The sequence below is a fragment of the Pisolithus orientalis genome, assembly GCF_024613125.1.
Source record: "Pisolithus orientalis strain OTSU chromosome Unknown F5J12scaffold_32, whole genome shotgun sequence".
In the NCBI taxonomy this organism is placed as follows: domain Eukaryota; kingdom Fungi; phylum Basidiomycota; class Agaricomycetes; order Boletales; family Pisolithaceae; genus Pisolithus; species Pisolithus orientalis.
This window is the reverse complement of record NW_026260813.1, coordinates 136,268-164,163: the sequence shown is the minus strand read 5'-3', so window position 1 is coordinate 164,163 and position 27,896 is coordinate 136,268. Positions and strand designations below refer to the sequence as shown.

Here is a 27,896-nt window from a genome sequence, read left to right as displayed (position 1 = left end):
GTAAACAATGAGTGATGAGCAGACCACAGAGTGGATCATTATCTGAACCACCATTGTCTACCAATATGCAATCATATCATGCTGGCCCACCCTGCCACTGTGGTGTACAGTGTATGACATTGTGGTGCATTCTGCCATGTCCTGAATGATTGCTGGGTGGATAGTAGGTGGCTGACACAGAGTTGAACACCTTGATGTCACCATCAAAGGATGGACATTGACAAAGACTGACATGGTCTCCAGACATCTCTGCATTGGGGTTGAGTTGGTCATATAGATAGTGCTGGGTGCACTCAACAAGTTCTGGATAACCATAGTGTGCAGCCACAAGCTTGCTCACATGAGGTATATTCTGCACTAAAAGAAATCACAGACAGTTAGCTAGCACAACATGGACATTGCAAGTCATACTCACCTGGCTTTTGTGCTAACTGGACATCATAATCTAATTTGTCTCCCTCAACCACCTGAGACTCATCTTCCTCCTCTCCATCCTTGCCATCCTCTGTGGCAATATCCTCTCTTCTCACTGCTGGAACCAAAGTGCTGTCCAACATACCCTTCTGTGAGTATACTAAGCATGCTGCAGCCAGTTTGTCCAGTTGTTGATTTGTGAGCAACATTTGCCTGAGTGCCTCATATTGATTTGAGCAGTGCCATGGTTCCTTCACAGCTTTGATGTGCTGAGACTCAGTTATTGAGGAACAAATACCATTGGGTATGCTGAACATTTCAATCAATGTGTGGTAATGAACCATGGCATGTTGGCGAGGAAGTGAGAAATGTTCATGGACTCCAACCTCCTTGAAAATCTCCCATTCAAGATGGAAGCAGTGTACTGCATCATCAATAGCATCAAGGTCTCTTTCAGTGATGACAGACTTTCATGCAATGTAAAAAAACTTGAGGAAGGCTGCAATAGCACAGACCATTGCATCTGGGACCAAGCTGGTGATGGCAGGTAAATAAATCTATCATGATGGTTTTTGACTTAGCCTGCAATTATCAGAATACATTTTAGGTTACTCACCTTCATCAATGCCTTTGAATTGTCCCCAGTCCACCTATTAAATCCTCGACCTTCTGGGAATCAGTGTAGTCCAGGGAATGGTGGTATGGCAGAAAGCCTGCTTTGTGAGCAATGGTTACCAGTCAGTGAATGATCTAAGTCCTGATGTGAAACACAAACTGGTGGTCAATCTCAGCTATAATTTCCAAGGCTTGCTGCCTGGGGTAATTCTGCTCTAGATACTCATTGACCCAGGTAACAAGGTGGTCCTTGAATGTCCCTTTAATTAATTGATGGAGGAGGTCAGGTGCAATCAACTCATGTATATCTGCATGAGGAAAATGGGCTGTAAACAGCTTTAAAAAGTTGCCATTAATATCAAATAAACATATCAATAAAGCTTACCTTGATGCTGCCTACAATCCCATAATCATTCCATAGGGTTCATGGGTCCATTGTCATGTGGAGTTGTTTGCTGTGGGCATGTGCCTGTGGTCCACTGCCACTATCAAGACTGCTGTTTTGTGCCATGCAACTGCATATGGTCAGGGCCAAGGCCATATATGACACAGCAGAAGTGGCCATCCACACATTGTGTCACTCATGGTTTGCTCATTGAGTCCTTGACTGGCTGAAGGATGGCAGCAAGTGATGAGTGGAATAACTGGTGGCAAAAGTGGTGGAAGTTGATGTCATCTTTGTGTGTGGGACCAGCTATGTGTTGGCAATTGGAATGAGCCTCAGAGTTAGTCAAAAGATGGTCACTTACTTTTGGGGATGGACAGAAAGGCCAAAATGGACAGGGCACTGCTGTGAGAGTGATGGACACAGTTGTGAACATTTCCAAGGGATATGTATAGTGGGTAATATTCCATGTTTCCAGTGCCTCCACTGACCATCATCTTGTCACTGCATAGTATGATAGGTGCAAATGTGGCCCCATGCATATCTGGATCCTGGGCAATAAGTTCCTGGACAATATATATATTGTCACTGAAGGAAGACAACATGAATGCATAGACTCACAGACTGATCCCATGCCCACTGACCTGACATGAGGTCACAGACCTCATGCCAGCCATTTTCATCTGTTACAACCTGTGATACTAGTGTTAATATATTGTTCAATGTACATCAGTAAAACTCACTTTTGCAGCATAGTCGATTGCATCAGCAAATTCTGGGTTTCTGAATTGTTGTTCAAGTAGACTTAGTGGATCTTGGTACCATACATCATAGTCTGCCAACATCCAAGATGGTGGGTCCTTGGGCAATGGGCCTGAGTACTTCACTGAAAACAACTGCCAAGGGCAGTCACCATATGGTATAGCATCAATAGACTTGTATAACTCATCATGTGACACAAATGGCAGGTCCTGGTGATCATACAGTGAGGCCAAAATATCCATCAACATATCTGTCTTGCCAGCAGACATCTGTACACTCTTGTACAAAAATTTGGCAAGTTCAAATTGCACCCAACTGGTAAAAGGCATCCAGTCACCCTGGGTGCATGGTTCAAAGGGCAGTGGTGGCACAGAAGGCAGGAGGTCCTGTCCACATGGATCACAAGGTGACCCTGCACAGTGTCAGCATGAGCAGCATTGTTGAGGATGATATGTACCATCTAGAATGGAATGGAAATTAATGCACTGATTATGTTGATCAGGGAGCTCAGCACCCAAAAATTCAGAGCTGTAGCCTCCCAAGCCACTGGCTGTGGAACCATGTCATTCTGGTGGTTCCAGTACAGGCACTTGATGAATATCACGTTGTCAGTGTAGGTGAGCATGTCATTTCAGGTCAGTACAGCAACACATCCAGGGCCCTCTGCATTCTATTAAAATAAAATAAAATAAAATAAAAACTGTGATCAGTGGAAACCATAATGTTAGCATTCTACAAAAAAAGGGATAGGTTAAAAGACTGACCAGATGGTAAGAGGTCCCTGCCTAACCCACTACCTTGTCATGCCAAACCACATCATCACCCATGCAAAAAACAAAGACCAACACCCTGGAGTACCTGACCTCCCCACCCCAAGGTGAAGTAGCCAGGTCATCCAAGAAGAGCATGCCACACAAAATGCAATGCATGCAGCTGCTAGACTCCAGCAGCAGGCAAATATTTGTCAAGTGGCTGAAATTGAAGATCAGCTACATGAACAGATGAAAACACAATGTATGAACTTTCAAAATCCAAAATCAGCAGTGAATAGGCCATCAAAGTCACAGCCAACATTGAAGACCACATCCAATGATGCTATCTCAAGCATGCAGACCTTGCAGCACACCCCAGGTCATGAGGACAATGGTGAGGCCCAAGAGGTTGAAACTGCCAAAGGTATAAGTACTCCAATACATGGGGGAAATGATGCTTACCTGGCTTGTAAGGATCTGAGACTGGGTCTGAGTCAATCCATGGTGAGGACGACTACCACACCAATCCTGATGTTGCCGCAGAGGGGAGTGAGGATGAAAAGACCATGGGAATACACAGGAAGCCAGCCAAGATCACATGCCACCTCATTGAAGCTGCCCACACTACTACCAAGGCCAAACTGGGGGCCAAGGCTGCTCCCTCCCAACCTTCTGTCATTGCAGCTACAGGCAAGTGCAAGCTCAAATGTGATGCAGCGTGAGTATGTTTTTATAACCTAGCTATTTGAACTAATATATTTGTTTATCTTTTAGAGTTATTTTTGCCTTGGGGCCACCACAGAAGAAGAAGAAATGCAACCACCCATCTGGCCTCTCATGCTCTCACAAGGAAGGAAAAACTGTGGACTCTGCCCAGCATGAATGTCACATAGAGTCTCAAACTGGTGAGCACATTACTTATAGAGGTAACCAGGTCAATGGCAGTGTGATGGATAAATTCAATGGCCTCCCTGATGAGCAAGAGAAGAAATAGAAACCTGCTGGGGCACAGGATACCATGGTAAGTAGTTACAGCATCCCTAATTTCTATACAGATGCTAACACATTTTAAGGGTCCCCTTGCTGTTACCAAGATCATTGCTAACACTCCTCAACAGTGCTTACAGCACAGTGCTCCTATCGCAAATGCAACAGCTACAAAGAATCAACCTAGTCATCAAAACTTGCCAAAGGGATCTGCTGCCCAATTTATGAAGCTTTTGGTTCCTTTGCTCCATCTCTATTGCAGGACATTGGAGAATCCCTGGATGGTACCTGATCACTTCATTGACAAATTGCAGGAATATGGGATAAGGTCATGTTAGATTGGCCACACTGGTTTGATGAGGATGATCATGTCTATTGTCTGGTAAGGACTTTCACTTGACATTAATGGCTTTACTAACAATCTTGGCTAGTGCATGCAAAAGACTTATGAGTGGCATGCACACATCAGCAAGGCAGGGATTGAAGCTGTTGAGGTGCTGTGGGCTTCAGACCTGAAATACAAAAATCCTGAGGAACAGAAGGCATATGTTGACTTTGTGCTCAGTCTGAGCCTTCCATTCATGTATGGTAGTGTGGAACATCTAGGAGGGAACAAGTATAGTGTAAGTCCCATTCAAGTATCCATTTACAGATCAAAGTCTGTTATAAAATTGTTTAGGTCTCCAAGTCATTTCTGTCACCACTTGTTCTGCAGACCTTTGTGTCCCACATCAGGGATATTTCAGTGGTCAACAACAAGACTTATCATGAGTCAATTGACTATGAAATGCCAAGGGGTGCACTGGTCTTAGCTGTTACATCAGTATGTGGCATTATTCAGGTGAACATCTGAGCTGCAATCATTACAGGTCGAGCAGGCATTAACATTGTATTCTACTGGAGCCAAAGAGGTGCCCACCAAGCAGTCCAAGGCAAGCTTCTCTGACATTGGATGGGGCACAAAGACTTCATTGTACACATGATTGATCATGAAAGCAGGAGACCAAAAATTTGACCAAATTGTCAGTGGGGCTAAGGAATACTGCAGTGCTGCCATCCATTCTAGGCAAGCCCAGGTACCTTACAGTGTATCAGTGGCAGGCAAAGGCAACATGATTGATGACCAGGCATTGATCACAGTGTCCTCTGACATCAAGGCTGAGTTGGACATTGAAGGCAAGCATTTTAAATGTTCTGGCTTGGATGTACTGATCTCTAATCACTGGACACTGGACAGTGTGAGGAGATGAAGCAAATAATTCACAGTAGGCAAGAGAGCTAGAAAGGCACCTGATCATGTAGATAGAGGTCTGGCCCTGCTATACCCTTTGTCCTACTGTTATGTCTGAATTAATCTGTCTGTGTGCTTACTGTGTGCAACTGTGAGTGAACTTTCCAGTCTGTGTACAAACTGTGTACATAAATGACATGCCTTTTCACAGTCACTTTACTATGATGTCTGTTAGTCTGTTGGATCTGTTGACAGTCCATGCAGTTGTCACAGTCAGGGAAACAAATTGCTGATGCATTTTGGGCTGTCCCCAACACTTATGAAATGGCAATTCCGTGCCACACCAAACCTTGACCAGAGAATGCCTGACTGGTGGCATTCATTTTACATTCAACTTCAGCATCCATGAAGGTATGGAATCTGAGCAGTATTGCTGTGTCTCTGTCATGGCTTATGTACTGGCTCCCTTTGAATCCAATATCAGGAGGTGCAAATCCTAGAGTTTGATTGCTCATCCACAGTCTGTACATATACTCTTATCATGATGGCACATGGTTTTTCTTCTTCTCTGGTGCCCTTGGAGGATACAACTCATTTGTCACCTACCTTGAATACATGTGGTTGTTTCTCAGGATATCATCTTAAGGGGAGAATGCCAATCAAATGCAAATGCAGCACATCAACAGTGCACAACCATTCACATATCTGCCATTACCAAGGAACCTTTTTTGATTAGTCTCTTTTGCAGTGGCTCCAATTCCTTCAAATGCCATTGTAGGTCAAAGACCAAGTGTTTCTCCCTCAACAGTACATGGCCACCCCATAGACACAGCAATGATGCTGATGCATGTCAGATGCAATGACAGATTGTGACCAGGCACTATGGCATGCAGTTTGTATCTGACAGAATTTGATGGGAATTGTGGCAGCCACAAACACCACTTGATACAGACACAAATCTGGGATCTATATCATTTTGGACTTCCTGCTGACTTCTAATTTCTTCTGCTCATTCACATTTGTACTCCTCATCTGAAAAACATGGAATGCATACATATGAACATATGACAATGCATAGGTTACCATAGCACAGTGTAGTATAGATGAACAACTTCTAAAAATCCTTGCCCAGAAGGTTCCCAGTACTGTCTGGGCCAGACAGATGGTCCAAGCTACTGTACAACACCACACACAAAGGGGCATGATACAAGGTATGGAATGTGTGGGGCACAGGCAATGGGGTAGTGGGTGTGGCCCAAAATGACTCAGTGTACATGCTGAGGAGAGGTGGCAAAAGTGTTCCAGCATTCTTGCCATACTGTTCTTGATCCTGAGTGATAATTTTGTTGAAAAACCTGTACATCCATGCATATCAGTGATCAGCATGGAACTGTCCCATGGCCACTCACTCATGCCATTTCTTGTTCTTCAGGTCTTTTCCATTCCATTCAAGATCCTTTGCCAACAGATAGTCCATTGCACTCCAGAAGTCCTGGCCCATCTCCACTCTTCCAGGGGGAGGCTTGTTACTTACTGACTTAGCATGTTTTGCAGGCAGTTCACTTGTAGAAGCATCTGTGCCTACCTCTTCACCACTCTTGCCCCCACTTTCATCATTTATGCCTCACCCCCAGATGTATCAATGTGCTGTCCCATACATTTGCTGAGAGCTCTATCAATATTGGTGACCAGATAAATATTACAGACCATACTAGACATGCATTGTGCAATTGATATTCAGTTTGAACCTAAACCCACCTATTGTCCAAGTGCTGTCCATGTCAATTCTTCCAGTGTCATGGGCTGCTTTCCATCTGTCCCAATGCTGTCAAGCAACTATATATATCAAAAGAGTTACTGCATACACAAAGAATTAATGCCACCTAGGACTCACCAGTGTGTGGAACTTGAACTTACTTTGAATGTTGCTGCATTCCTTTCTAATGGCTGCATGCAGTAGCTGTTCCTTTGCAAGGTTTCCAAACACATCCAGGAATCCTGATGTATCTGTGCACAATTCAAGTTGTTCCTGTTTCACTGGTAGTGGTGTGTAAGAACATGTAACCAACAGAGTTAATAGTAACATGCCTTGACATCTACATGAAGCAACTTGTATTTTGTTTGACCTGCTTGCACAAGCATGTCTTTGGACATAATCAGTTTTGCATCTGGTGGTCATGTTTAGCATGTAAGACATGATCATGCATACAAAACTTACCATCTGGTCTGCAGTTAGCTGGCATGCCCTTCTGAGCCCTTCAGTGGCCATATCCACCACAGCCATCATAGTCATTGACTCTGCCTTGATCTTGTCTACTCTATTTAAGAGCTTGTAGCTGGTTACCTGCTACCAGATTTGCAAATGAAGATCTTCAGTCTCCAAATTTTTCCCTATCTAGCCATCAGCAACTTGACAAAATATCTGAAACTCTAATGTTCTGATTTTATTTCTGATGTTCTGAATTTTGGTTTGATGGTCTGAAAAATCTGAGAACTCCAGATAATTTCTGATATCAGATTTTCTCAGGTCATAAGAACATCAGATGTGAAATCAGAATTTCAGAACTTCAGTTTCTCAGATCCTCAGCATGTCAGAAGGAAATCAGCCCTTCAGAAATTTTGTCAAGTTGCTGATGTGTGCATGTGGAGAAGTGTCAAAAGGACAGCTGAGTTGTGTGGCATGGGTGACTTACATCCATGAGCATGCCAAGCTCCAAGCATTGAGGGGTCTTGAGTTCAAATTGGGTTGCAACCTTCTGAGCCCATAACTTCAAGTGCTTGTTCAGATCTTTGGAGACCTCAGTCCCCCTGGGTGTCACCTTGAAGAAGGTGAACATAAGGGTGTACCCAGTGGCTGCTGCACCATCCACAACATCATACACATATCCCAAGGGATTCTAGGACTTGCGAATCAGGAGCAAAGCATGTTATCTCTTCATCACCTCCAGTGCCATAAAATGCACATGAGGCTGAGGGAGGATGCAACACCTCAGAATCTGGATCCTTAGCCCACACATCATGTTCACCTGTAAGGCTGGATGCCACATATCAAAACCTGCAGCCTTGGGTGAGCCATAGGATATATCAGGTATCATCATGCATGTCACATTCACTTGTACAGCATGCAGAGTCCCTTTAGATGCATCAGATGAAATGTCCCTTTCTCCTTGTGCATTGACAACACATCACTTGCCTGTTGTGCCTTGATGCACCCTGAGCTCTGGTGCAGAGAAACCTGAGCCCAGACCTTCAAAGGTGGCATGATTGCCATATGAATTATTGTGCTGCTGTGACATTGTTGGAGTGAAGATAGCAACAAATGACAGAATTAAAAAAAGCTGATGCAACACATCTTTTGTATCTTTACTCTGTTGGGGGACCAAACAGTGTCATTGGTGTCACCTATTAATAAAAAGCAAATACTGTTGCTATTAGGATATGAGATCATGTGTGATGCACAGACATTAAGTATCTGCATGGCCTGCACATAAGTCATGAAGACAAACCAGTACATCCTTGTCCAGCACAATTATGCTGGACATTGACACAACAATAATTGCCTTCAGGGGGAAAAAATACAGATGAGAAGTGGTGAATCATGTATGAAAGAGGTTGCTGTCCATGGCTGGTAGCATGACCCAACCAGATGGTTGTATACACAGCATGTGATAGGTGCCTGCAGAGCCAATGACATAGAGTATTTCAACCAACAATGAAGAAGCTTGATCCTGCTGCTGGGTTGGTGAGTGATATATCTGAAGAATCTCATGAAGGCATCCAATGATGGGGAGTAACAAGCTGATTGTGTGAGTGTCTCTTGCAAGTATAAAATTGCCAAGACAGCACATATCACCATTTCATGCCATGACAGAATGACAAGTTTGATAAAGTCAGCACTCAATGGGATGTAGTGCATGTGGCACTCAAAAAGCTGTACTTGTCTTTTCAAGTGGCCACAGACATACTTTGTCAGGCATACATGAACCTGGCATGGGTTTGACACTGAGTCCATTCATACAACAATGTTACATATCATGGTTAGCTCACCTGCTTCAGCAGGAACTCTGTCATCAGCCAACCTGAAGAAATCAACAATCACATTGTGAAAGAGGGCACATTGATGTTAAGCAATGATGCACCCCAGAGCCAGGTACAAGCCATTCATGTTCATTGTTACTATAGGGAAGTTCAGTGGTTATGGGCCCTTGAGCATGAAATCTACCACCAGATAAAAAATGGCAGACATGGTGACATCAGGCCATCCCATGGACAATGTCTCATTGTGGTGCTTGTCTATTGCTGTGTATACTGTGGTTATGGATGACAGCATTGTAAGATTTAAAGCTTTCTGTAGCAAAAAGAATTGCAGGACCAAAATGTCAGATATGGTGGGGCAGGTGGCAAATAATGTGAAACTTGGGTTTATTGAACCATTGGGGTGTCCAGCAGGCTGTGCAGTTGAGGATGCAATCAATTGCTGCTTGAAAAATACCCTAAAACAATTTTTAGTCACAGCAGAGAGACAACATCACATATGTACTAAGTGCTCTTTGGTGTTGTCAATATGCCAAACCAGAGGGACAAGCAAAGACAGGGCAAGGAAGGCCTTGTAACATTCACATGGAACAAGATCATAGAGGATGAATGGTGCAGGCTGAGAAATTGTGCAAAAATCACATCTGGTGAGGGAGCCCACATATTGAACCAACGTTTGACCTGCCAAATCAGGGATGCCAAGTCTGGAGACATCAAATGATGTGAGTTGAACCTAGAGTTCTGCCTTCTGTACATCATTCAGCCTGGAAATTGTGTCTCTCCAGAAATACTCCACAAATCCAAGCAATATGACATGCAAGATTTCCACTGGGGTATCTTGATAAGGATCAAGCCATAAACAAGTAATTGATGTCAGCATTGGAAGATTGTACTGTGGAGCATTCTTACCTTTGATTCTCCAGACTGGACTCATGAACTCTTTGAGGGGATGGCCCCAAAGGATTGCATCAACAACCTCAGTATATTTGACCATCCCAGCACAGATATGTTTCATGCACTTGATGATGCACTCAATGAAAACATCCATATGTGTCTTTGATGCCTGTCTTGGCCTTCATTTTGGCATATCATGTCTTGCTCATACCAGAAGCAATGTTGTGGAACATACTGTGGAGCCTATTCATCACATCTGCATGCATGTGTGGTGTGTTGGTCTGAAGGAAATCAAATATTATCATACATATGTATGCTAGCAAATGGTAAACATACCCCAAGAAACCACCATGCACAATCCACAAGGTCCTGCATTGTCTCTGAACAATGACCATTTCTTTTTGATGGACAATCTTCATGTACAGAGACTTCTGACTTGGACATTTGTAATCTGGTCTCAACTGAGTGAGTGGCATCTACAGGATTTGTTACCATCTTGTCTGCAAGATCTTGCATCACTGGACCCAAGTCTGCCCCTTTGACCCAGCAATTACAACAGAAAAATTTATCCTGCAAGTCCACATGGCATGCAAATTCACTCTGCATGGGATTGTCATTGAGCATTTCCAGAACAGCAAGTATAAGAAGGACCACCTCCCTTGCTTCTACAGTGGCTCACAAAATTGTCCCAATGTGTGCATGTTTGTCATTAATCATGGTGTAGTGAGTGAACTATCATTATTGAGTCAAGGTGTTTGTGGATGGATCAAAGCAGCTGGTCATGGCTCTCTGATGAGCCATATTACATAATGTTTGGATAGAAACTGATGACAGAATACCCAAATGAAAATGAGAGCTCATCGGGACAATTATGTAACTTTGTGATATACTGGAGATGTAGTCCTTGGGAACACGTATAAAACATGGTGAGATGCTTACCAATGCTTAAATAATGTATTACATGGTCTACTGAATGATTTGTCAACAAAGAAACAATGCCAAACAGTGATTTTGCACCCCTAAGCCTCCTTGCTCTAACACAAGTCAAGAAATCACCATTCTGGCTCATCAGGGACATACTCTCAGGGCAACCTCAGCAAATGCTGGTGTACACTATAGTATAATCAATAGAATATGCTATCAGCACCATTGGTCTCTTCAGAAACCTGCTGGAAGTCATTTCCTGCACTGTTTCCCCACCAAAGCCCCATGTATCCTGGAATTAATCAGTACTGTGAGAGCTGAGAATAATGTGGAGGTCCAATCTGGCATTCATCCTATCATGAACAAACCAATCACCTACTAACTACTACATCACAGCTGAAGAAAAGCCTGCCTGAATGCTCAGGTGAAGCACAACCCTCCTGGGCACTCCCCCAGTATCACAGGAAGGATGGCCAGACTGTACTCTGAGCTGAATTGGGGATCACTGGGAAGGAGTTATTTGATGATATATGACTAAAGGAAATATCCAGTGCCAGATAGAAGGCCAGGAATGTGCAACCTGGTAGCTCAGTAGCATATCCCTCCCATGGTACCTGGAGTGAGAGAGGGTTTAGCTTCACCCTGACCTCCATACCAGTTTCCCCTTCACATAAATGCACTAGTTAATGGGTGATTGGTTTCTTTATGATAGGATGAATGCCAGATTGGACCTCCACATTATTCTCAGCTCTCACAGTACTGATTAATTCCAGGATACATGGGGCTTTGGTGGGGAAACAGTGCAGGAAATGACTTCCAGCAGGTTTCTGAAGAGACCAATGGTGCTGATAGCATATTCTATTGATTATACTATAGTGTACACCAGCATTTGCTGAGGTTGCCCTGAGAGTATGTCCCTGATGAGCCAGAATGGTGATTTCTTGACTTGTGTTAGAGCAAGGAGGCTTAGGGGTGCAAAATCACTGTTTGGCATTGTTTCTTTGTTGACAAATCATTCAGTAGACCATGTAATACATTATTTAAGCATTGGTAAGCATCTCACCATGTTTTATACGTGTTCCCAAGGACTACATCTCCAGTATATCACAAAGTTACATAATTGTCCCGATGAGCTCTCATTTTCATTTGGGTATTCTGTCATCAGTTTCTATCCAAACATTATGTAATATGGCTCATCAGAGAGCCATGACCAGCTGCTTTGATCCATCCACAAACACCTTGACTCAATAATGATAGTTCACTCACTACACCATGATTGAATGACAAACATGCACACATTGGGACAATTTTGTGAGCCACCAGTACATCCCAAGCCCAAACACCATGCATTTTGGCACATCTATGCTTATGCAATATGAACTTCTGAGTGCAAGTAGATGATAGATCACTTACTCAAGTTGATCCACAATGCCATCAAACATTTCCAAAGGGGGTGCAATATTGCATGTCACAAGGAAATGAATGTTGCCCTCCTTGTGGACTATAACATGGGGGAGTATGGCTGTGGTGATAAGAAATGAGTTGTGCTTGTTCCATTTCTTTGAAATGTTGCCAGATGTGTTGTCACAATAACACCACATCATATAGTTGAGGACATGGCATCCCTGCACCTGTGCATGCCACCTGTCACCAACAGTAGAGTCAGTCAATCTCCATGGTAGGACACCATGGCCCCTTGTTTCTATCAAACCTGTGACATGGGATTGTAATAAGCACCAGAAAGAATAGATTAAACATATACTCACCTATGATATTGCATGGATCTGCTTGATGGTTGATTTCATAGGTTTGGAGGAGGTGGGGGAATGAGAGCAGAAGTTCACTTGCTGGAACCTTGATAGTATTGTATGCATGAACTATGTATCCACTCATGCAGCCATTCATAACAGCATGAGCTTGCCATGCAAGAGCCCAATACTCAACCTCAAAAGATGTTTGTGAGACCAAGGGTTTTGTATACCAATGCTCTGGAATGGCCATCATGCCATCTGTCCACTTTGTCAGCTCAAAAACATAGAAGTCTTGCCAGCCCTTGTGAATCATGGGCATGGCAATGTTGGGATCAATCTCATGCAACCATCTTGATGCTTGCCATGCTTGTTCAAGCTGGCCCCCTGCATCTTCAGGATAATGGCATATGTGTGGGTGGATCCATGGATTAGCCATTTCCTGTATGGGTCAGCATTCTCTGACTGTCAAATGTGAGCTTTTAGAATGTAGTTGTGTGATAATGGATGGGAAATTATTTACATAGTAAACCTGCCTCAGCAACCCTTGATAACAGACAGATGGAATCCCATATTGGGACTGGAGGAAGTTGTTGAGATCCTTGAGTGTCCTGGTGAGTGGAATATTGTCAACACCAAGGACAGAAAGTCCCCAGAGGATGACCTGTAGCTGCAAATCTGAAAATAACAATTGAGGGAGGTGCCACAGAATGTTGAGTATGCATGTCTAATATGTATGTATGAGGCTGCCAGTGTTCAAGTTGTTAAAACATGTCTACACACCTGCTTGTCTGGCCATGGAAACTATATAGGGTTTGGTGGCATGGTACCATTATGCTGGGACAGGCATGCTGTACCAGGCTGAAGTGGCTCTGGGAAACCACTAGATATGATCAGTATGATCTCAAGGTATACTGCATGAGACCATTCACCTGGTTCAACACTCTTGTCTGGAACATCAAAGCTGCTTGATCTGTCTTCACCTGAGGAAATCAGATCATTGCTGCATGCTAACTACACAGCCAATGTGCTGGCCATCATAGTCAGCATCTCATCATGTAAAGATGGAAAATACAGTTTATTATGGTTGATTGCATCCCAGTCAAGCTAAAATTGTTCTGAGTCCTCATGGGGAAGTGGTGTGCTTTGCAGGTTGAGTGAAGGAGATGCCAGTTCTGTGAGTTCTGTTAACACTTCCAGTAATGGAGGAGTCACATCAGGTCTGACTGGGGAGCTTGAGGTCAAAGTTGGGGGGAGAGGAGGTTCTGGATGTTCTCTTCATGCATGGTTGTCTTCTCATATCATTGAGCACTGTGCCCATCTCACCATTTGTTGTCCCTGCAGGCCAGGCAAGTCCACTTGTAGTCATTGTGACCAGAGCCCACTTCCCAGACTTTGTATTTTGTGAATTGAACATTTTGGCAATGTGAATGCAGCAAAGTTGAGTGTAACATGACATGGAGATAGGGATCAGATCCAAGACTTACACTGGGGATTCCCAAGCTCTTCAATCATTGCAATACAGCAGCAAGAGTTGACAATGTTGAACATTCAACTCTGTAAAATTTGAGCACTGCTTCCAAACATCCAGACATATTTTTGTTCACATCCAGAGCAGTTTCCAAAAAAATGGGACCCTAGGACTGTGTCTACCACAACCAATAGTGTAAATGCTGCCCAGCCTAATCTGGAATGTGCCAAACCCATGTTACATCTTATTTCCCATAGGCCCATTTAGATCTCAGCTGTGGCCATGTAGTTGACATTTTTGAGCAGCTGGGTATGACCTTAGACTTACTCCCAATCATTGTTGCTTGTATTCATTGGGCTAATTCCTATGACTTGGCTATGAACATCATCAACTATGTTGTGGAGTAACAGTGAATGGCTGGCCCCCCTGAAATGTGTAGAGTTGTATTCCAGGTATTCTCTATGCTGCCTGCCATTGCCTTGAATGATATACAACTGAATTCCTTTTAAAATCCATTTTTGTTGCACAAGACATTCAGCACCTGATGATCAGAGGACTGTTTTTTAAGAGGAAAGGCTATTGAAACAATGAATTTGCAACCTTCATGGGAAAAAGTTTTAACAATATGATACAATATGTGGCTAGACTACAATATGTTCATCATAGATCCAGGCAACCACTTTCCAACACTTGTCCACTTATCTCCATGAACCATGTGACTCAAGTCCATCTCTGTGCAACAATCACTTGGGATCACAGCTTTGCTGCAACTTGAATAAAATGGCCTCCACAATGTTGGTGGTAACCAAAGCAGCAACCTTCCCTTTGGACCCCTGAACCATCCATCAGGATGAAGCTTGACTGGCTCAATCCAGCTATCAGCATCTTCTGGCTGGAACCCATCAAGGAGCTGTTCACTGTCATGCAGTGCATGTAAAGGTACTGATGAAAAGCAAATGGACTGGGGTTTAAAGCCTTGAAATTATGTGAGTAACAGCACAGTACATAACAGTTGTGTAGTTCACACCCTCTGGATTGTATGCAGACAACTTCATCTTTTCATGGCCAGTGATCATATCCTCATATATCTGGCTATCCCATATCCTCATGGTATGATCTGATGATGCTGAGATAACCCTCTTTCCATCAGGAAAGAATGCAACTGTGGTCACTAAACCAGTATGCCCCTGGGGAAGACAGTAGATCTGAACCCCTCTGACAGCATCCCAAATCCTCACCCTCCTATCATTTGACCCTGAAACAATCCTCTCACCATCAGGGGAAAATGCAACTGACACTACCAATTCAGTATGCCCCTGAAGTGGGCTTCCAATCTGCACACCCCTCTCAGCATCCCAGATCCTCACAGTCATATCATCTGACCCTGAGACAATCTTCTGCCCATCAGGGGAAAATGCAACTGATTCAACATGACCAGCATGCCATTGAGAAGGGCTGCCAATCTGCACACCCCTCTCAGCATCCCAGATCCTCACAGTTTCATCATATGACCCTGAGACAATCATCTTGCCATCAGGGGAGAATGCAGCAGACTTGACAATGTTGGTATGTCCATGCAAAGGGCCACCAATCTGCACACCTCCCTCAGCATCCCAGATCCTCACAGTCTTGTCATCTGACCCTGAGACAATCATCTTGCCATCAGGGGAGAATGCAACTGACTGGACCCAATCAGTATGCCCCTGAAGTGGGCTGCCAATCTGCACACCCCTCTCAGCATCCCAGATCCTCACAGTCTGGTCATCTGACCCTGAGACAACCCTCTTGCCATCAGGGGAGAATGCAACTGAATTAACTACACCAGCATGCTCCAAGGCTAGCTGGGCAGCTGGCCACACCTTTAGCCCTCCCACAGAAACTCCAAGCAGTTGGCAGAATTTTGGCAAGAGAATTTTTGATAGTCTTGTGTTTAAAGGAGTGAATGGCAATGCAGAAATGTAGAGATGTGGAGCACTGTGTGAGATTGCAGCACCAAAGCTCTGAATCAACTTGATCCCATCTTGTACCATTTCTAATGTATCTTCAAACCCTGGCTGGTCCTTTTGATTTGATGTTAGGGCATGATATGCAAATCCAAGTGTAGATTACTCACCAGTAGCCATGTTGCAGTGCAGATCAGAGCATCAACTGCTTTTCCCAACTCCCCAATAATACTCAGTGTCTCAAACCAGAACAGAATTTTTTCACTCCCCATAATAATTGCCACTAACTTTGCAAGATCCAAGTCAAAGGTAGTCCTCTGCAGATGTTGGGCCCAGAATTGACATGAATAGGATAGATGGGGTGTGATAAATTTGTCTATTTTTTGTTGTAGATCAGGGACTTCAGAGTTGCCGAAGTAGGAGCTTTCTAATCTGCAAATGTTGAATTGCAGCTCCTTACACAGAATCTGCAGGGAGGCAAGGGCTAGGTCATATGCCCCAGAGGTGTCGATGAAGTAGTCCCCACTCCGTGACTGATCCATCAGGAAATCAGGAAAAGATGCATGGAGAGGGCGAACGGGGGAAGAGTCAGTGATGCCACTCAACACTGGCGCCATGAACTCCAGGATGACAACATTATAGTGATCCTCCTCGTTGGGAAAGTGCTTGCGCATGAATTGCAAAGTCGACATAGGCAGCGGCACCAATGTAGTCAGTATTTGTCGCATCACGGAACGGAACCGAGCCAGGGATATCCGGTTCGTCGGTGGTATAGCACTCTCCAATATCGTGGTATAAGTTTTGTCCAAAAGTGTTCCCCCCTCTCCAGACCGAAGAGCAATTATATCGTCGAAGCGCTCCCTCAGAGTTCGTCCGGCGCTTTTCCGCTTGATGAACTCACAAGCCAACCTTGCCCATTGAAACAGGCCATCGGACTTCTGAGTAATCTGATCTATCTCCTCGGGCCCAATAGTATCCTTGAAGCGGGGGTGACAGAGTTCGTTAGAAACGAATAGATGGATATCACGCTTAGCAGACGCCAGAGGGACCCCATCGAGAGAAGTTACTGTTACATGTTGGCAATCGTTGAAGGCCTCCTCGATATCCGGCAACAGCCTGGATGTTAGAAGAATACGGAAATTAGCGGGCAGATGTGCGGCTTCCTCAGACGCGAGAAGGGACAGGATACGACTCCTTGACGCGTCCGTCCCGCTTTCATCTAATGCGTCAATCACCACGACTACATTCCCAACGATTTCTCTATTAACCTTGGACAGCGGTTCCAAGATGAGTCGTTGCCACTGCTACGTCGCGTCGCTCGTCGCTTTGAGAGAATGGTCCTTTGAAACGACATCAGCCAGTGCTCGCCGAAACGCCGAGTCACGATCTGCCAGGTCACGAGCGATGGTCGTTAAAATCTTCTCCTCGCGGTGTTCCGCCAGCCTGTCACGTGCGAAGCAAAAGCAGGACCCGAGTCCGCCCGCGTCCTTGATCCATGCAGCAATCGTATGTGCAATGGCCGACTTCCCTCTTCCAGCCTGCCCCTGGAGCCACATGATACGGGGGGCGTCGATGCGAGGATCAGCGATCCAGCTAATGATCTCCCGCAAAATCTCTGTCCGCGTGCCATCGAGGCATATCTTAGCCATGTCGAGGCCTGCGCCACCAGCATAGGTCATCCCTTCGAGGTTCAGGTCCTCCAATACGCGGTGCACATTGATCTGAATATCCCGGACCGCACGGTCGCGGTACTGCTGCATTAGATCATTCAGCGCTGTGGTGTAGTCGTCAATGATGGCCTGCGTTTTGGAGCCGATGTTCTTCCCTGTCCTTTTCCCTGAGAATGAATTGCATCAATTTGTAGTGCCAAGAGAGACACATTAAGACTCACAGAAACTCTTTGTTTCAGAATAGTCTTTGATGAACTGTGCGGAGTCGCTTATTACCCGCGCAATCTTCGCAAGGGTATCTTTCATGTTGTCAATATTGTTGATGGTATCTTCTTCGGTAAGGAATTCGTAAACGCTTCGGATCGTTTGCAGGAGACCAGACACCGCTTTGTCTAGATTCGCTTGTTTCATGAGCAACTACAATCCACCCCGCGTGAGATGGGCGACAAATGTAAGACCTGGAACGTACCTGAGAAGCGGCCGTCAAAATCCCCAGTGCAATCTGGGCATAAGGGTGGACCTAGGGCATACATTCCATCAGCGAATTGAATGAGCCGAAAAATGGATATGATTACCTTGGAGAGAGTCGTGACGACTTCATTGAAAACTTGGAAGGGTTGAAGATATGTAGCCGTGAAGTTTTGGATATCAGTGAAAGCAATGTTGGCGTCGGTAACGATGTTTCCAGCTCCTTCCCCGAGACGCGACATGGGATCCATATTGTCGAACGCTCGTACAGCATCATTGATGTCCTTTTCTGGGGCAGGTTCTAGTTCCGTCCTATTGGTTGCTTTTTGATTCTGTCCGATGGGCCTGGTTAGCGCACTTGCCGTCAGACATAGCAAGTCACATATGTCCTTAGATGGAACTGCCTGGGACTTTCCCTGTTGCTCCTGTGTTTCCCCACTCGTGCTTGCGCCAACTACCGCTGGAGTGACGGAGCTCAACTGACTGTGGTTCGATTGATGGAGGCGCCTCATCCTGGCGAGCGTCCCCCGAAAACCATTGCCAGATGTTTCAGTCGTGGAGACACTACCCTCTGTGGGGGCCTGAGCGGGTGCCTGGAACCATTTTTTTGCTATGGACAAACACCTTCGGTCGAAAAGAACGAATTGGCGTACCGAAGAAAGGTTAGGATGTGGAACGGGACTTCCAACACTCGAAGAGATGGTGCTTCTTTGAATGCTGGCGGGCCATTCAGAAAGAAATATAGATGGTATGTGAGTTCGATTGTACGCTGTTCAATTCGACGAGGAAGAGGACGGTTGCAAGCAGCTGAGCGCCTAGGGCCATGCTTCGCAGTGCGGACACATGGTACATAGCCCTTGTTTTAGTGTCTTATACATATGCAAAATTAACCTGCACTCAATTATCGACCTCACAACTGCAGCTAGTTTCGGCCCACGAAACATATAGACAATGTACACCCCGGCCCACGACACACATAGACAGTGTACACCCAGCAACTGCAAGACCCCTCGCAGTTCCTGGGTGCACATTGGTTCCAGGCGGAAGCGGGTGGATCGGGGCGCTGACATAATCACTATTGTATTGTATTGTTTGTGACGTGCGAAGCCTTCGGCACTCGGATTGCCTGCTACCCACTTCCACACCATGACTGAGTCCGCTGTTGAAGAGCGCGAAGAACGATCCGGCCGGCATCATCATAGACGAAATGGTGAGGGCTTTTGGCACAGTTCCTATCTCCTAACTGACTTGCCATCTCTTTCTCCTGGTTGCCACGCATGAATCATGGCAACCTTGGGGGACGACCCACATCTTTGATAATTTGTAAACTCAAATATATAAAACTCGCCTTCGGATTTGCAGGGCGCGAGCGGGGCTACAGTAGGTCGTGCTCGCCAGAGTGGCGTAGCCGCCGTGAGAGAGACGGCGACCGTGGTAGGCGCCACGAGAGGCACTCCAGGTCGCGAAGCCCTCGTTCACGCAGAAATGGCGATGAATGGGTAGAGAAGCCTGAAAGGGTTTGTTTTCAATCTTGGTTCGTAGGACTGTAATTTGAAGACCTATAGGATCGAACTGAGTATCAACGACGTCACCACCAGGCGCGAGGCAGGGGCAGAAGTCGCAGCATGGTACGTCGAAGAGCTTACGTCTGTTGCCCCACACTGACATTCGAAGGTGCATATATGATGTTTATCAGACTCCCAGCGGGCGCCGTCGTTCACCGTCCTCTGATTCATCCGTTTCCTCTATTGATTCGGATCATGGGAGTGCTAGGCGCTCCGCAAAACGCAGCCGTCGTACTTCCAGGTCCAGGTCACGATCTCGTTCCCGTTCTAGGTCGCCGAGCCGTCGAAAGAAGCGACATAAATCGAAGCGCAAGGAAAAGGAGCGTGACAAGGAGAGGCGGCGCAAAGAAAAGGAGAAGAGGAAGGAGAAAGAGGAAAGGCGCAGTGTCCTTACTGGGAAAAAGGTACATTATACCTGTGGCCATCTTCATCCGACTGGATAACTCACTATGTGAACAGATTAAATTGAAGGTGCACAAGGATTCAAAGGATTTGGAGATGGATGCTAATCGACAGGATTTACTTCAATTCCTCAACTCTACTTACGGGTAGTGCAGCTAGTACGTACCGTGACTGCCAATTTTTTCGGCGCTGTGGAGATGCCTAAACCGGTGTCGAGTTATGACGTAGAGGTGGTATGACATCGTTGTTGACAGAATTCAGTGATTTGAACCGCAACCACCATTGAAACACTTGTCCTTCGGAAACTTCGCACTGATGGTAGATTCCTTTGGCGAGGTAGAGCACGCTCTGATCGAAGCCGACATCATTCCTGAAGTCGTACCATCGCGCTTTGGTCCGGAGGCGCTGTTGGTTGTCTCCTGGCCCACTGGAGAAGAAGCTACCTTAGGGAACACCCTGACGGCCTATGACACGGCACTTGCTCCTACTATATCATTCACCCCCATGGTCACTCAGGCTCCGTATGATGAGGTGTCCTACACGCTGGTCATGACCGATCCGGACGCACCATCGAGGAAGAATCCCAAGTTAGCGCAATGGAGGCACTGGGTGGTCAGTGTTAATGTGTTACAGTTACAGTACTCTTTACTTTCTCCACAGGTCACTGGTATTAAAGCACCTCATCCAAGCGAGGCCATGACGGGACACCTGAATGGTCGTTTCACCGAACTTCCAGTCACCCCCTATCATGGCCCCACTCCACCCCCTGGAACTGGTCCACATCGTTATGGTTTGTCCTTTTCCGTGGTCTTTTCTGTGGCAATTGATCGACGCCCGTTGTGCATGGCAGTACTGCCTGCTCTACCGAGAACCCGCTTCAGGACTCACGATTCCACCTGATGCTCCCGAACGGAGGAATTCGCCAGACGACCGTGCCAGGTGGGACGCAGCAGTCTTCGCGGAAGAGTACGGCCTCAAACCAGTTGCTGCCAACTTTTTCTACGTCACGGGGCCGGAGCCGTAAAAATTCGCAGCACGTTTGACCTCAACTGCGATATTTAGTAGTTTCTGCAAGGACCCGTCTTTGCACGCAGAATCAGTTTGTCCTGAGAACGAGAAAGGCTGCAGTTATGTACATCGACATCTTAGTTTTCGTCACATCTTCTCTTATTCCTTGATAGTGCTAACACGCCTATTATCTTTCGTATTAGATTTAATCTCGATCATCATTTTGCGTAAGGGGAAAGAACGTGAGTATGAGCGAAGAACGGCCAAAGCCTGAGAGAGCACTGTGCACCACCAAAGACTGGCAGTCGTTCCAGATACCTGCGAAAAAAGTATTGGTATGTGGACCGTAACAAATACATTTTTTACACATACAACAGCACGATGACTGATACATAGACAAGTATATATCCAGATAGGGAATGTGAGTAAATCCTCAAGAAAACTGTGAGAAGGCCGGTGATAGTACAAAGAGAGTGTATCCGGTACACCATCAGACGGGCAATGGCGCTGGCATTGATACAGCTGAGCCACTCGGTGAATCCGTGGTAACCCAGGGTTGCACGAGGCCTGGGGGTAGCACGCCGTTTTGGTCACCTCCCTGACGTTTAGGTAGGGATGCAACTGGTTTAGTAAGTAGAAACCCTATCCATGCATATTCCGTTACCGCCGTACTTAAAACAACGCAATGAGTCCGGCGTACCTTTCATTTCCGCTGCCTTCTCAGCTTGCCGCCCGAACCCCATCCCAGGCCTGCTAGAGGCGGAATGTGATGGAACCGGCGACGTACATACGGTGCCTTTATCCTCTCGATCACGACTCGTGAGTCCTCCCGGCGCAACCGTTGGAAGAACATCCTTGCGACGCTCGCGCCAGCCCAGGATGTTTCGCTTATCCTTCACCTTTTCACGGAACATGAGTCCGACGAGAATGTTAAGACAGCCGACAGAGAACAGGAAGAAGGCAGTGACCAGAGGGAACATTCTAACATAGTGGGAGAGCACTGATGCACCAATTCTAAGCAGATGTGGTGAGTACCGATCAAAACGTGTTATGGAAGGAGCCGCGTGAACACAGCTTTGCTGGTGTCCTGCACAACGTCTTACTTACAGACACTGCATCACACCAAGGGCACCGACTCCAAATTCTCTCCCAAGAACTGGGAAGAAGCGATCGAAGAACGCGGCAGGCCATCCTGCGAAAACTTACATCGTAAACGACACCAGCCAAAACAATGCTGAGACGTACCGATCTCAGACAGAACGAGTATAACAGTTTGTGCAATAATTAAGAGCCTGTTGAGCACCGCCCAGAACACTCCTGCAGATTGATTCGGCACGGTGCTACTCCTACATTAGGGTTGTCCTTCAACAAAGAAACCCGGTACAACCACATAGGCGAAATGGCGTACGGAATATAGTCGACATTACCAGAGTCAAACGAGGTTGTATTCGTTGAACCATTCACGAACTGATTGACAGCTTCAATGTCGTCAACCAGGACGACGATACTGCTGGAAAACACAAGAAGAAGTGCAACGATGCTTAATGCGCGCACAATATTGAGAGCGACAAAAAGGACTACCCGAGAGTGAGCTGACATTGGTACTAACCAACAAGACGTCTACTCACAAGCGGAAGTCGGGGAAGTCTTCATGACTTGGATACTGCTGCTTTGCTTGCAAAGGCTTCTGCCAACGAACCTGCGTCCGAGTGATGACGAGCCAGCTAGAGGCAGAGAATGACGATAGATAGGCTAAACCCGACGACGAAAGAGCGGGTAAGAGAAGCTAGAAACCTGAAGGGAGTGGTCGTGAAAGAGAACCAGCTCAAGGAGGGGGGAGTCAGTAGTGGCGCATGGAAAATGTACGGGCACGAGGTCGACCTGGACACAGGGACGGTTAAAAGAGATAAGGGGTTGCAGTGCTTGAGTAATTCCCTGGACAACCATGATTTCCTTTACGCCCTTCCATTGTTCTCGAACGCCGGAAATCGTGACTTGCAACGTTGCAAAGTTTAATAGAAAACAAAGGAATGCCTTAAGCTCGAATAGGCAGGTTGGCTTCATACGTTCGTGATTACGCCGCTTGGTCGCCGCACCAACCACTTTAAAAACAACCACTAAACGGACCCGTTGATTGAATGATTGGGAATCAAAAAGTATGTAGTTAGCCTCTAAGTACTAAGAAGTCGGATCACTAGTAGGATCAAAGCTTTCGACGGCTTCGTACAAGCAGACTTCTCAATCACGTGATCGAACTACCTTCGTCCAAAACTTTCCACTTGTACGGGGCGACTAGTATGGCCAAAATCACAGAACTGTCCAGCGACGACGACGCTCCTGAAGTCGTTTCGAAATCGACGTCAAGGGCAAATGCCAGACGCGACCAAAAGACGCTGCAAAATTTTACGGCGGAGCAAAACGCACGAAAGAAAGCGCAGAATCGCGAGAGGGACAGGAAATTAAAGGAACAGGCGCAAATTTCTACAAAAAAGAAAATACGGCCTGCGACCAAATTGCAGGAGACTGCGGATGGTGAACCTAGTGAGAGCGAGGGGGATGGCAGGTCGAGTCCCGTGGGTGGGAATCGTGACGACGGACACGTCAGGGACAGGATGCTTCGTGCAATGCAGGATGCTGCTGAAGAGGGCGATTCCGAGGATTCTGATGAAGAACTCGAGGGAGGTATTGGAGAACCCATGTCGGGGGACTCCGAAGTAGAAGATGACCCAGATACAGCCATGCATCTAGAGGAGGAGAGCAGTGATACGAGCATCGCTGACCTGGAGGAAGACGAGGAGGAACCTATTTTCGAAGAGATGCGGTCTGAACGATTGGATAGATCGAGCCGCCGACCTCGGGCTCAAGAGCCTCAGTACCTGTCCGATGAGTTGTTCGCCGCCGCATTCGCATCACAAAAATCGAATCCAGTTTCCATTGAGGCAGAGCGCTCAACCAAAAGCGAGCCTTCCTCCAGAAATCGTCGACGAAAGCTGCCCGAAGGTCCTAAGGACATTATATTGGGGTAAGCAATCAGAAGTCGATATCTCGCAGTGTCCTCCGAGCACTCATATCTCGTAGGGGTCGCACATTTCGAACACTAACCAAATTATCGGATCCAAAGAGTAAAGCTACTGTACGCACGCTGCCGTCCGCGCGTGTTCGGAAGTTTGCCGACAGTAATCTGGCGCTCGGGGGAGGTAAGACTGCTATGTTGAAGGCGAAAAAAAAGGGATGGGAGAGACGACCTGGTACGTTTTTTGACGCGATGTTTGTCAGGTTATCTAACCGGTGTTTAGCCAATGTCGGTGCGATGAAGCCAGATGGAGCACCAACAGCCTTTTGCAGAGGTGCTGCTTAATGCACGCGGACGTGTCGACATTCTCTCATGTTTTCGAGGTAATCATGACAGAGAGCCATTCTTAACGAATCATGTATGTTATCATGGGGCGGCAGCTGGATGTACTCAATACAAATACACGGATGATGTGAGCGACATCAATGATGGTATGTTTCCACTGGTCGTATAATTACAGAATACAGGTGACCTCTTGATCTGGAGTAATCGAGGATGGTCAATCTCCCCGACTCTTCTAAGGGAAGATAATACTTCTGGTATGCGCCCGCAGCGCAGAATGATTTACTGCCGGCATTGTATGGTGAGTTCTCGTATAACATCACACGGGTTCGAACATTACCACGCTATTTTCACATGACCATCCTGACTGGCAATGTACTGGAGATGCCCACCTCCATTCTCCCGCTCCTTCGACATCGGCGTGAGTCGGGTATGAATTCTTCATTATCTTTCCGAACCTCCACTGGAGGTCTGGGAGATGCGTCCTCGCGAAGCCGTACAGCTCCCCTTGGATGCATGCGACATGTAATTCCATCGGGTCAACCTTCGGAATCTCAAGGAGACGTTTATAGGTCTCCTTCAGTGCGAACTGCTCTTCAACCGTTTCGCAGTTGAAAAATCCGTAGTCCCTTGCGACGTAGCGTCCAGGAAGCGCAGCACGGGACTGAGTGAATAGCCGGAGGTGCCATACGGTCGGGCACCAGTCGTTGGGCTTGATCTTCAGAAAGCCTTCCAGATGTTGGATGTTCTGGCGGGCTTTTTCAAGCCCCTTGGCGTCCATCAACGCTACGAGACTGTGGTTTTGATATGCTAACCAGAATTCTTGAAAAGAACACCTGCAGATGAGCATCATGTAGAGTCTGGCTAATACCTGTTCACTGCCGATGTCGCAACAAAGGCAAAAGCCAAATGTGTAGTAGAGATCCTGAATGGATTTCTCCGAATGACTTGGGTCCGGATGCCAGCCATTGAATAGGATCGCATATAGCAAGAAGGACTTTCGCTTGGCGTTGGGTACAAGTTCATGGGGATCCTTGGACTGGTCACCGACGTCAAGGTAGGGTCGTACTATGGCGAACTGATCTCGAATATAGGTTTGAGCATCAGTGCGGTTGAGGATGTAGATGTTCTCCCGGAACCATTCGTAGCATTCTCCGCGACCGTACTCGGGCTTGCCCTCATAGGTGGATGTAATATTGGCTAGTAACATCCCGTCTTCTTGCCACTTTCGCAACTCCCGGCTTCCAATTCCCATATGCGTTAGACCAATGAATACGCCAAGCAGATTCCTTCGGTCAAACGCTGATGGGAATTTGATGAAGCCATATTCTTCCAAGGTGTCTATGTCGTCCGGAATCTCATTCTCCCAGCAAGCCCTTTCTAGGTAGTCCGCAGAATCAAGAGGTCGGCGAATGGCGCATTTGAAGTTGTGGTCATAGAAGTCATATATTCCCTCGCACATTTTGCTGCAAAGCCACGGGCCAGTGCACTTGGAGCATTTCCTTGAGGTTTTCTTGTCACAATGAGCGCATTTACCAGACCTCAACGGGAAGGAGGTGTATCGTGTAAGTTCAGCCCTATCGTCTTCTAAGTCGGAATTTGCGACGACCTCGTGAGCCTTGTCACTGAATCGAGCAATCAGCATATAAACACTGTAAAATGACAAGTCCTTACCTTGATGACTTTGCAGCTAGCGCCGCGCGCAAAGCGTGGAATTTGGACTGGATAGTAAGCTCCGCATGGTAATCGTGGATGTATGATGATGGGACGGAGTAGTCGTCTGTAATACCAGCAGAGGACTCCACCTTGTGATGGGGGCTTGTTGCAACAGCCCTAGTCATTTCACGGGACATGTGGCCGAGCGTCTTCCGCAACGCTAAATAGAGCTCCATGCACATATCCACATGAAGCCCATCAGCGTCAGGCAAGGACCACAGCGGATAAACCCTCCCGTGGCATCCCCTAACCTTGAAAAAGGGACCATATTGCCCAAAGAATCGAAGGAACGTAAAACATAGGAAGCAGCATAGTTTGCTGCATCCGATGTATGGATGGAATTCCTTGGTCACGGTTTCCGGGTGCATTCTCTGGGCAATGTAGAAAACGAGCTGGATCTCGGCATGGGTAGCGAGAGTCTGAAAAAACGCCTTGCGTTGGAGCTTCAAAAAGTCTTGCCGTACCGTCGCGATTGTCATATCTCCCACAAACTTCTGAACTGTGGCCGGATTCAAAGGCAACCCCAGCCATTTGAATAGGTCGTCCAAGGAGGGCAAGGCTGGCGGGAGGTTATGGGACGCAGGCTTGTCGACGAGCATTATGGAAAGATTAGCAAATCCAGGGATGGTTTCCGCAGCCTCGACGAGAGTATAATAGCAAGACCTAAGTCTTCCCAGGAAATCAATGTCGGAAAGCAGCCTCGAGCCCAAATCATTGCAAGATGCATTGATGAAAATTCGTACAGAATACATATGGCGGATGAAGTAGGCTCTCTCGGCGAGGAGACACCTCTGCACTGCTCTGTCACCGAAGGAGAAGACGTCAAGAAGTTCTCGTAGGTGAGCTTGAGCAAACTGCATGTAAGCGTTATGGGTTGCCTTGGAGTACGGACCGATTTCGTTGCTGTCACAAAAGGCAGTTCCAGCTCCCTGGCAGCTGTCCAGAGCCTTGCGCGAGACAGTAAAGCGGAATGCTGTCCAGGTATCCGCTACGTGCGAAGGCATGCAGATTCTTTTGGAAATTTGTCGTATACTGCTCAATCCGGGGCTCATTGTAGTCGAGCATCGCTTCCCAGAGCGCCTGTTCCACTGTAGGATCTGCGAAAGTTGCTGTAAGCACCCTGAGTGGGGCGGAGATATCGAACAAGAAGCCACTAGGCCATATTTACTTTCGGTGTTTATGCGAGCTGAGGCACCGAGGGCCGCCAGCAGCCTCTCAACCTTGTTACAGAAATTACAGTCCTCATTCCCGAACGCTTCGTTACGAGCGACCAGTAAGGTAACTTTGACGCCATCTGGCTCTTCCAGGGTGATGTTTCTGGACTCGCGGAGTGCGACGCAAGCGACACATTCTCCGCCCTTGTTTCGCGACATCACCTTGGCAAATCCGTCTAAGAAACGCCGCTCGAGGTCGTCTCCAGCACAGGCATGTGCACTGTTCATGTTGTCCTCGGTATCGTCGTCTCGCCTTTCCATTGGTCCAAGGCAAGCCCCCTTGCGCAGCGATAGCAAGTTCGCAAGGCTGGTGAATACTTCCGCATTTTCCCAGCGA

At 46.6% G+C, this 27,896-nt stretch overlaps 10 protein-coding genes across 10 annotated transcripts; 4 read left to right on the top strand and 6 right to left on the bottom strand.

Moving 5' to 3' along the window:
* Positions 1 to 1,770: 1,770 nt before the first annotated feature.
* On the bottom strand, positions 1,771 to 2,598 carry F5J12DRAFT_725140 (uncharacterized protein; the record flags this gene model as incomplete). Its single annotated transcript, XM_051741599.1, has 3 exons — positions 1,771 to 1,980; positions 2,036 to 2,107; positions 2,158 to 2,598. Coding segments are annotated over 3 exons (723 nt in total), but the record flags the coding sequence as incomplete, so codon positions are not given.
* Positions 2,599 to 3,099: 501 nt separating this feature from the next.
* F5J12DRAFT_785033 (uncharacterized protein) lies at positions 3,100 to 5,165 on the top strand (the record flags this gene model as incomplete). Its single annotated transcript, XM_051743159.1, has 11 exons — positions 3,100 to 3,352; positions 3,403 to 3,646; positions 3,703 to 3,862; positions 3,923 to 3,949; positions 3,984 to 4,151; positions 4,178 to 4,199; positions 4,230 to 4,297; positions 4,347 to 4,538; positions 4,631 to 4,738; positions 4,785 to 4,888; positions 4,943 to 5,165. 11 exons carry the CDS (start codon positions 3,100 to 3,102, stop codon positions 5,163 to 5,165), a joined length of 1,569 nt encoding a protein of 522 aa, XP_051597099.1.
* A 1,095-nt stretch (positions 5,166 to 6,260) lies between these two features.
* F5J12DRAFT_895665 (uncharacterized protein) lies at positions 6,261 to 6,647 on the bottom strand (the record flags this gene model as incomplete). The annotated part of the gene is made up of 2 exons (XM_051747853.1): positions 6,261 to 6,501; positions 6,556 to 6,647. 2 exons carry the CDS (start codon positions 6,645 to 6,647, stop codon positions 6,261 to 6,263), a joined length of 333 nt encoding a protein of 110 aa, XP_051597098.1.
* A 2,878-nt stretch (positions 6,648 to 9,525) lies between these two features.
* F5J12DRAFT_906910 (uncharacterized protein) lies at positions 9,526 to 10,061 on the bottom strand (the record flags this gene model as incomplete). The annotated part of the gene is made up of 3 exons (XM_051748840.1): positions 9,526 to 9,639; positions 9,687 to 9,914; positions 9,936 to 10,061. 3 exons carry the CDS (start codon positions 10,059 to 10,061, stop codon positions 9,526 to 9,528), a joined length of 468 nt encoding a protein of 155 aa, XP_051597097.1.
* Positions 10,062 to 12,408: 2,347 nt separating this feature from the next.
* On the bottom strand, positions 12,409 to 13,546 carry F5J12DRAFT_906909 (uncharacterized protein; the record flags this gene model as incomplete). Its single annotated transcript, XM_051748839.1, has 4 exons — positions 12,409 to 12,701; positions 12,766 to 13,189; positions 13,271 to 13,425; positions 13,531 to 13,546. The coding sequence occupies 4 exons, from the start codon at positions 13,544 to 13,546 to the stop codon at positions 12,409 to 12,411; spliced, it is 888 nt and encodes a 295-aa protein (XP_051597096.1).
* A 6,238-nt stretch (positions 13,547 to 19,784) lies between these two features.
* On the top strand, positions 19,785 to 20,416 carry F5J12DRAFT_895663 (uncharacterized protein; the record flags this gene model as incomplete). The annotated part of the gene is made up of 4 exons (XM_051747852.1): positions 19,785 to 19,798; positions 19,865 to 19,927; positions 19,974 to 20,268; positions 20,324 to 20,416. The coding sequence occupies 4 exons, from the start codon at positions 19,785 to 19,787 to the stop codon at positions 20,414 to 20,416; spliced, it is 465 nt and encodes a 154-aa protein (XP_051597095.1).
* Positions 20,417 to 20,581: 165 nt separating this feature from the next.
* On the top strand, positions 20,582 to 21,290 carry F5J12DRAFT_725041 (phosphatidylethanolamine-binding protein; the record flags this gene model as incomplete). The annotated part of the gene is made up of 3 exons (XM_051741585.1): positions 20,582 to 20,878; positions 20,927 to 21,070; positions 21,117 to 21,290. 3 exons carry the CDS (start codon positions 20,582 to 20,584, stop codon positions 21,288 to 21,290), a joined length of 615 nt encoding a protein of 204 aa, XP_051597094.1.
* A 192-nt stretch (positions 21,291 to 21,482) lies between these two features.
* On the bottom strand, positions 21,483 to 23,306 carry F5J12DRAFT_850441 (uncharacterized protein). Its single transcript, XM_051746510.1, has 8 exons — positions 23,217 to 23,306; positions 22,903 to 23,162; positions 22,683 to 22,851; positions 22,520 to 22,620; positions 22,382 to 22,466; positions 21,975 to 22,288; positions 21,647 to 21,916; positions 21,483 to 21,592 (listed from the first exon to the last, which is right to left on the bottom strand). Exons 2-7 carry the CDS (start codon positions 22,925 to 22,927, stop codon positions 21,765 to 21,767), a joined length of 846 nt encoding a protein of 281 aa, XP_051597093.1. The 5' UTR covers positions 22,928 to 23,162; positions 23,217 to 23,306; the 3' UTR covers positions 21,483 to 21,592; positions 21,647 to 21,764.
* On the top strand, positions 23,307 to 24,832 carry F5J12DRAFT_850436 (uncharacterized protein). The gene is made up of 4 exons (XM_051746509.1): positions 23,307 to 23,430; positions 23,484 to 24,296; positions 24,353 to 24,522; positions 24,571 to 24,832. Exons 2-4 carry the CDS (start codon positions 23,572 to 23,574, stop codon positions 24,630 to 24,632), a joined length of 957 nt encoding a protein of 318 aa, XP_051597092.1. The 5' UTR covers positions 23,307 to 23,430; positions 23,484 to 23,571; the 3' UTR covers positions 24,633 to 24,832.
* Positions 24,833 to 24,842: 10 nt separating this feature from the next.
* F5J12DRAFT_329143 (uncharacterized protein) lies at positions 24,843 to 27,625 on the bottom strand. Its single transcript, XM_051738923.1, has 4 exons — positions 27,514 to 27,625; positions 26,304 to 27,442; positions 24,970 to 26,254; positions 24,843 to 24,914 (listed from the first exon to the last, which is right to left on the bottom strand). The coding sequence occupies exons 2-4, from the start codon at positions 27,395 to 27,397 to the stop codon at positions 24,912 to 24,914; spliced, it is 2,382 nt and encodes a 793-aa protein (XP_051597091.1). The 5' UTR covers positions 27,398 to 27,442; positions 27,514 to 27,625; the 3' UTR covers positions 24,843 to 24,911.
* Between the last annotated feature and the right edge of the window lie 271 nt (positions 27,626 to 27,896).

Coding starts and splice junctions, on each gene's coding strand:
- F5J12DRAFT_329143 (XM_051738923.1), bottom strand. CDS start 27,397: ATGAGCCCCGGATTGAGCAGTATACGACAAATTTCCAAAAGAATCTGC. Junction 26,255..26,303: donor CTAGCTGCAAAGTCATCAAG/GTAAGGACTTGT, acceptor TGCTCGATTCAG/TGACAAGGCTCACGAGGTCG.
- F5J12DRAFT_850436 (XM_051746509.1), top strand. CDS start 23,572: ATGGCCAAAATCACAGAACTGTCCAGCGACGACGACGCTCCTGAAGTC. Junction 24,297..24,352: donor CCTAAGGACATTATATTGGG/GTAAGCAATCAG, acceptor CATATCTCGTAG/GGGTCGCACATTTCGAACAC. Junction 24,523..24,570: donor GGGATGGGAGAGACGACCTG/GTACGTTTTTTG, acceptor ACCGGTGTTTAG/CCAATGTCGGTGCGATGAAG.
- F5J12DRAFT_850441 (XM_051746510.1), bottom strand. CDS start 22,927: ATGAAGACTTCCCCGACTTCCGCTT. Junction 22,852..22,902: donor GACTTCCCCGACTTCCGCTT/GTGAGTAGACGT, acceptor ACTCTCGGGTAG/TCCTTTTTGTCGCTCTCAAT. Junction 22,289..22,381: donor CTTGGTGTGATGCAGTGTCT/GTAAGTAAGACG, acceptor ACATCTGCTTAG/AATTGGTGCATCAGTGCTCT.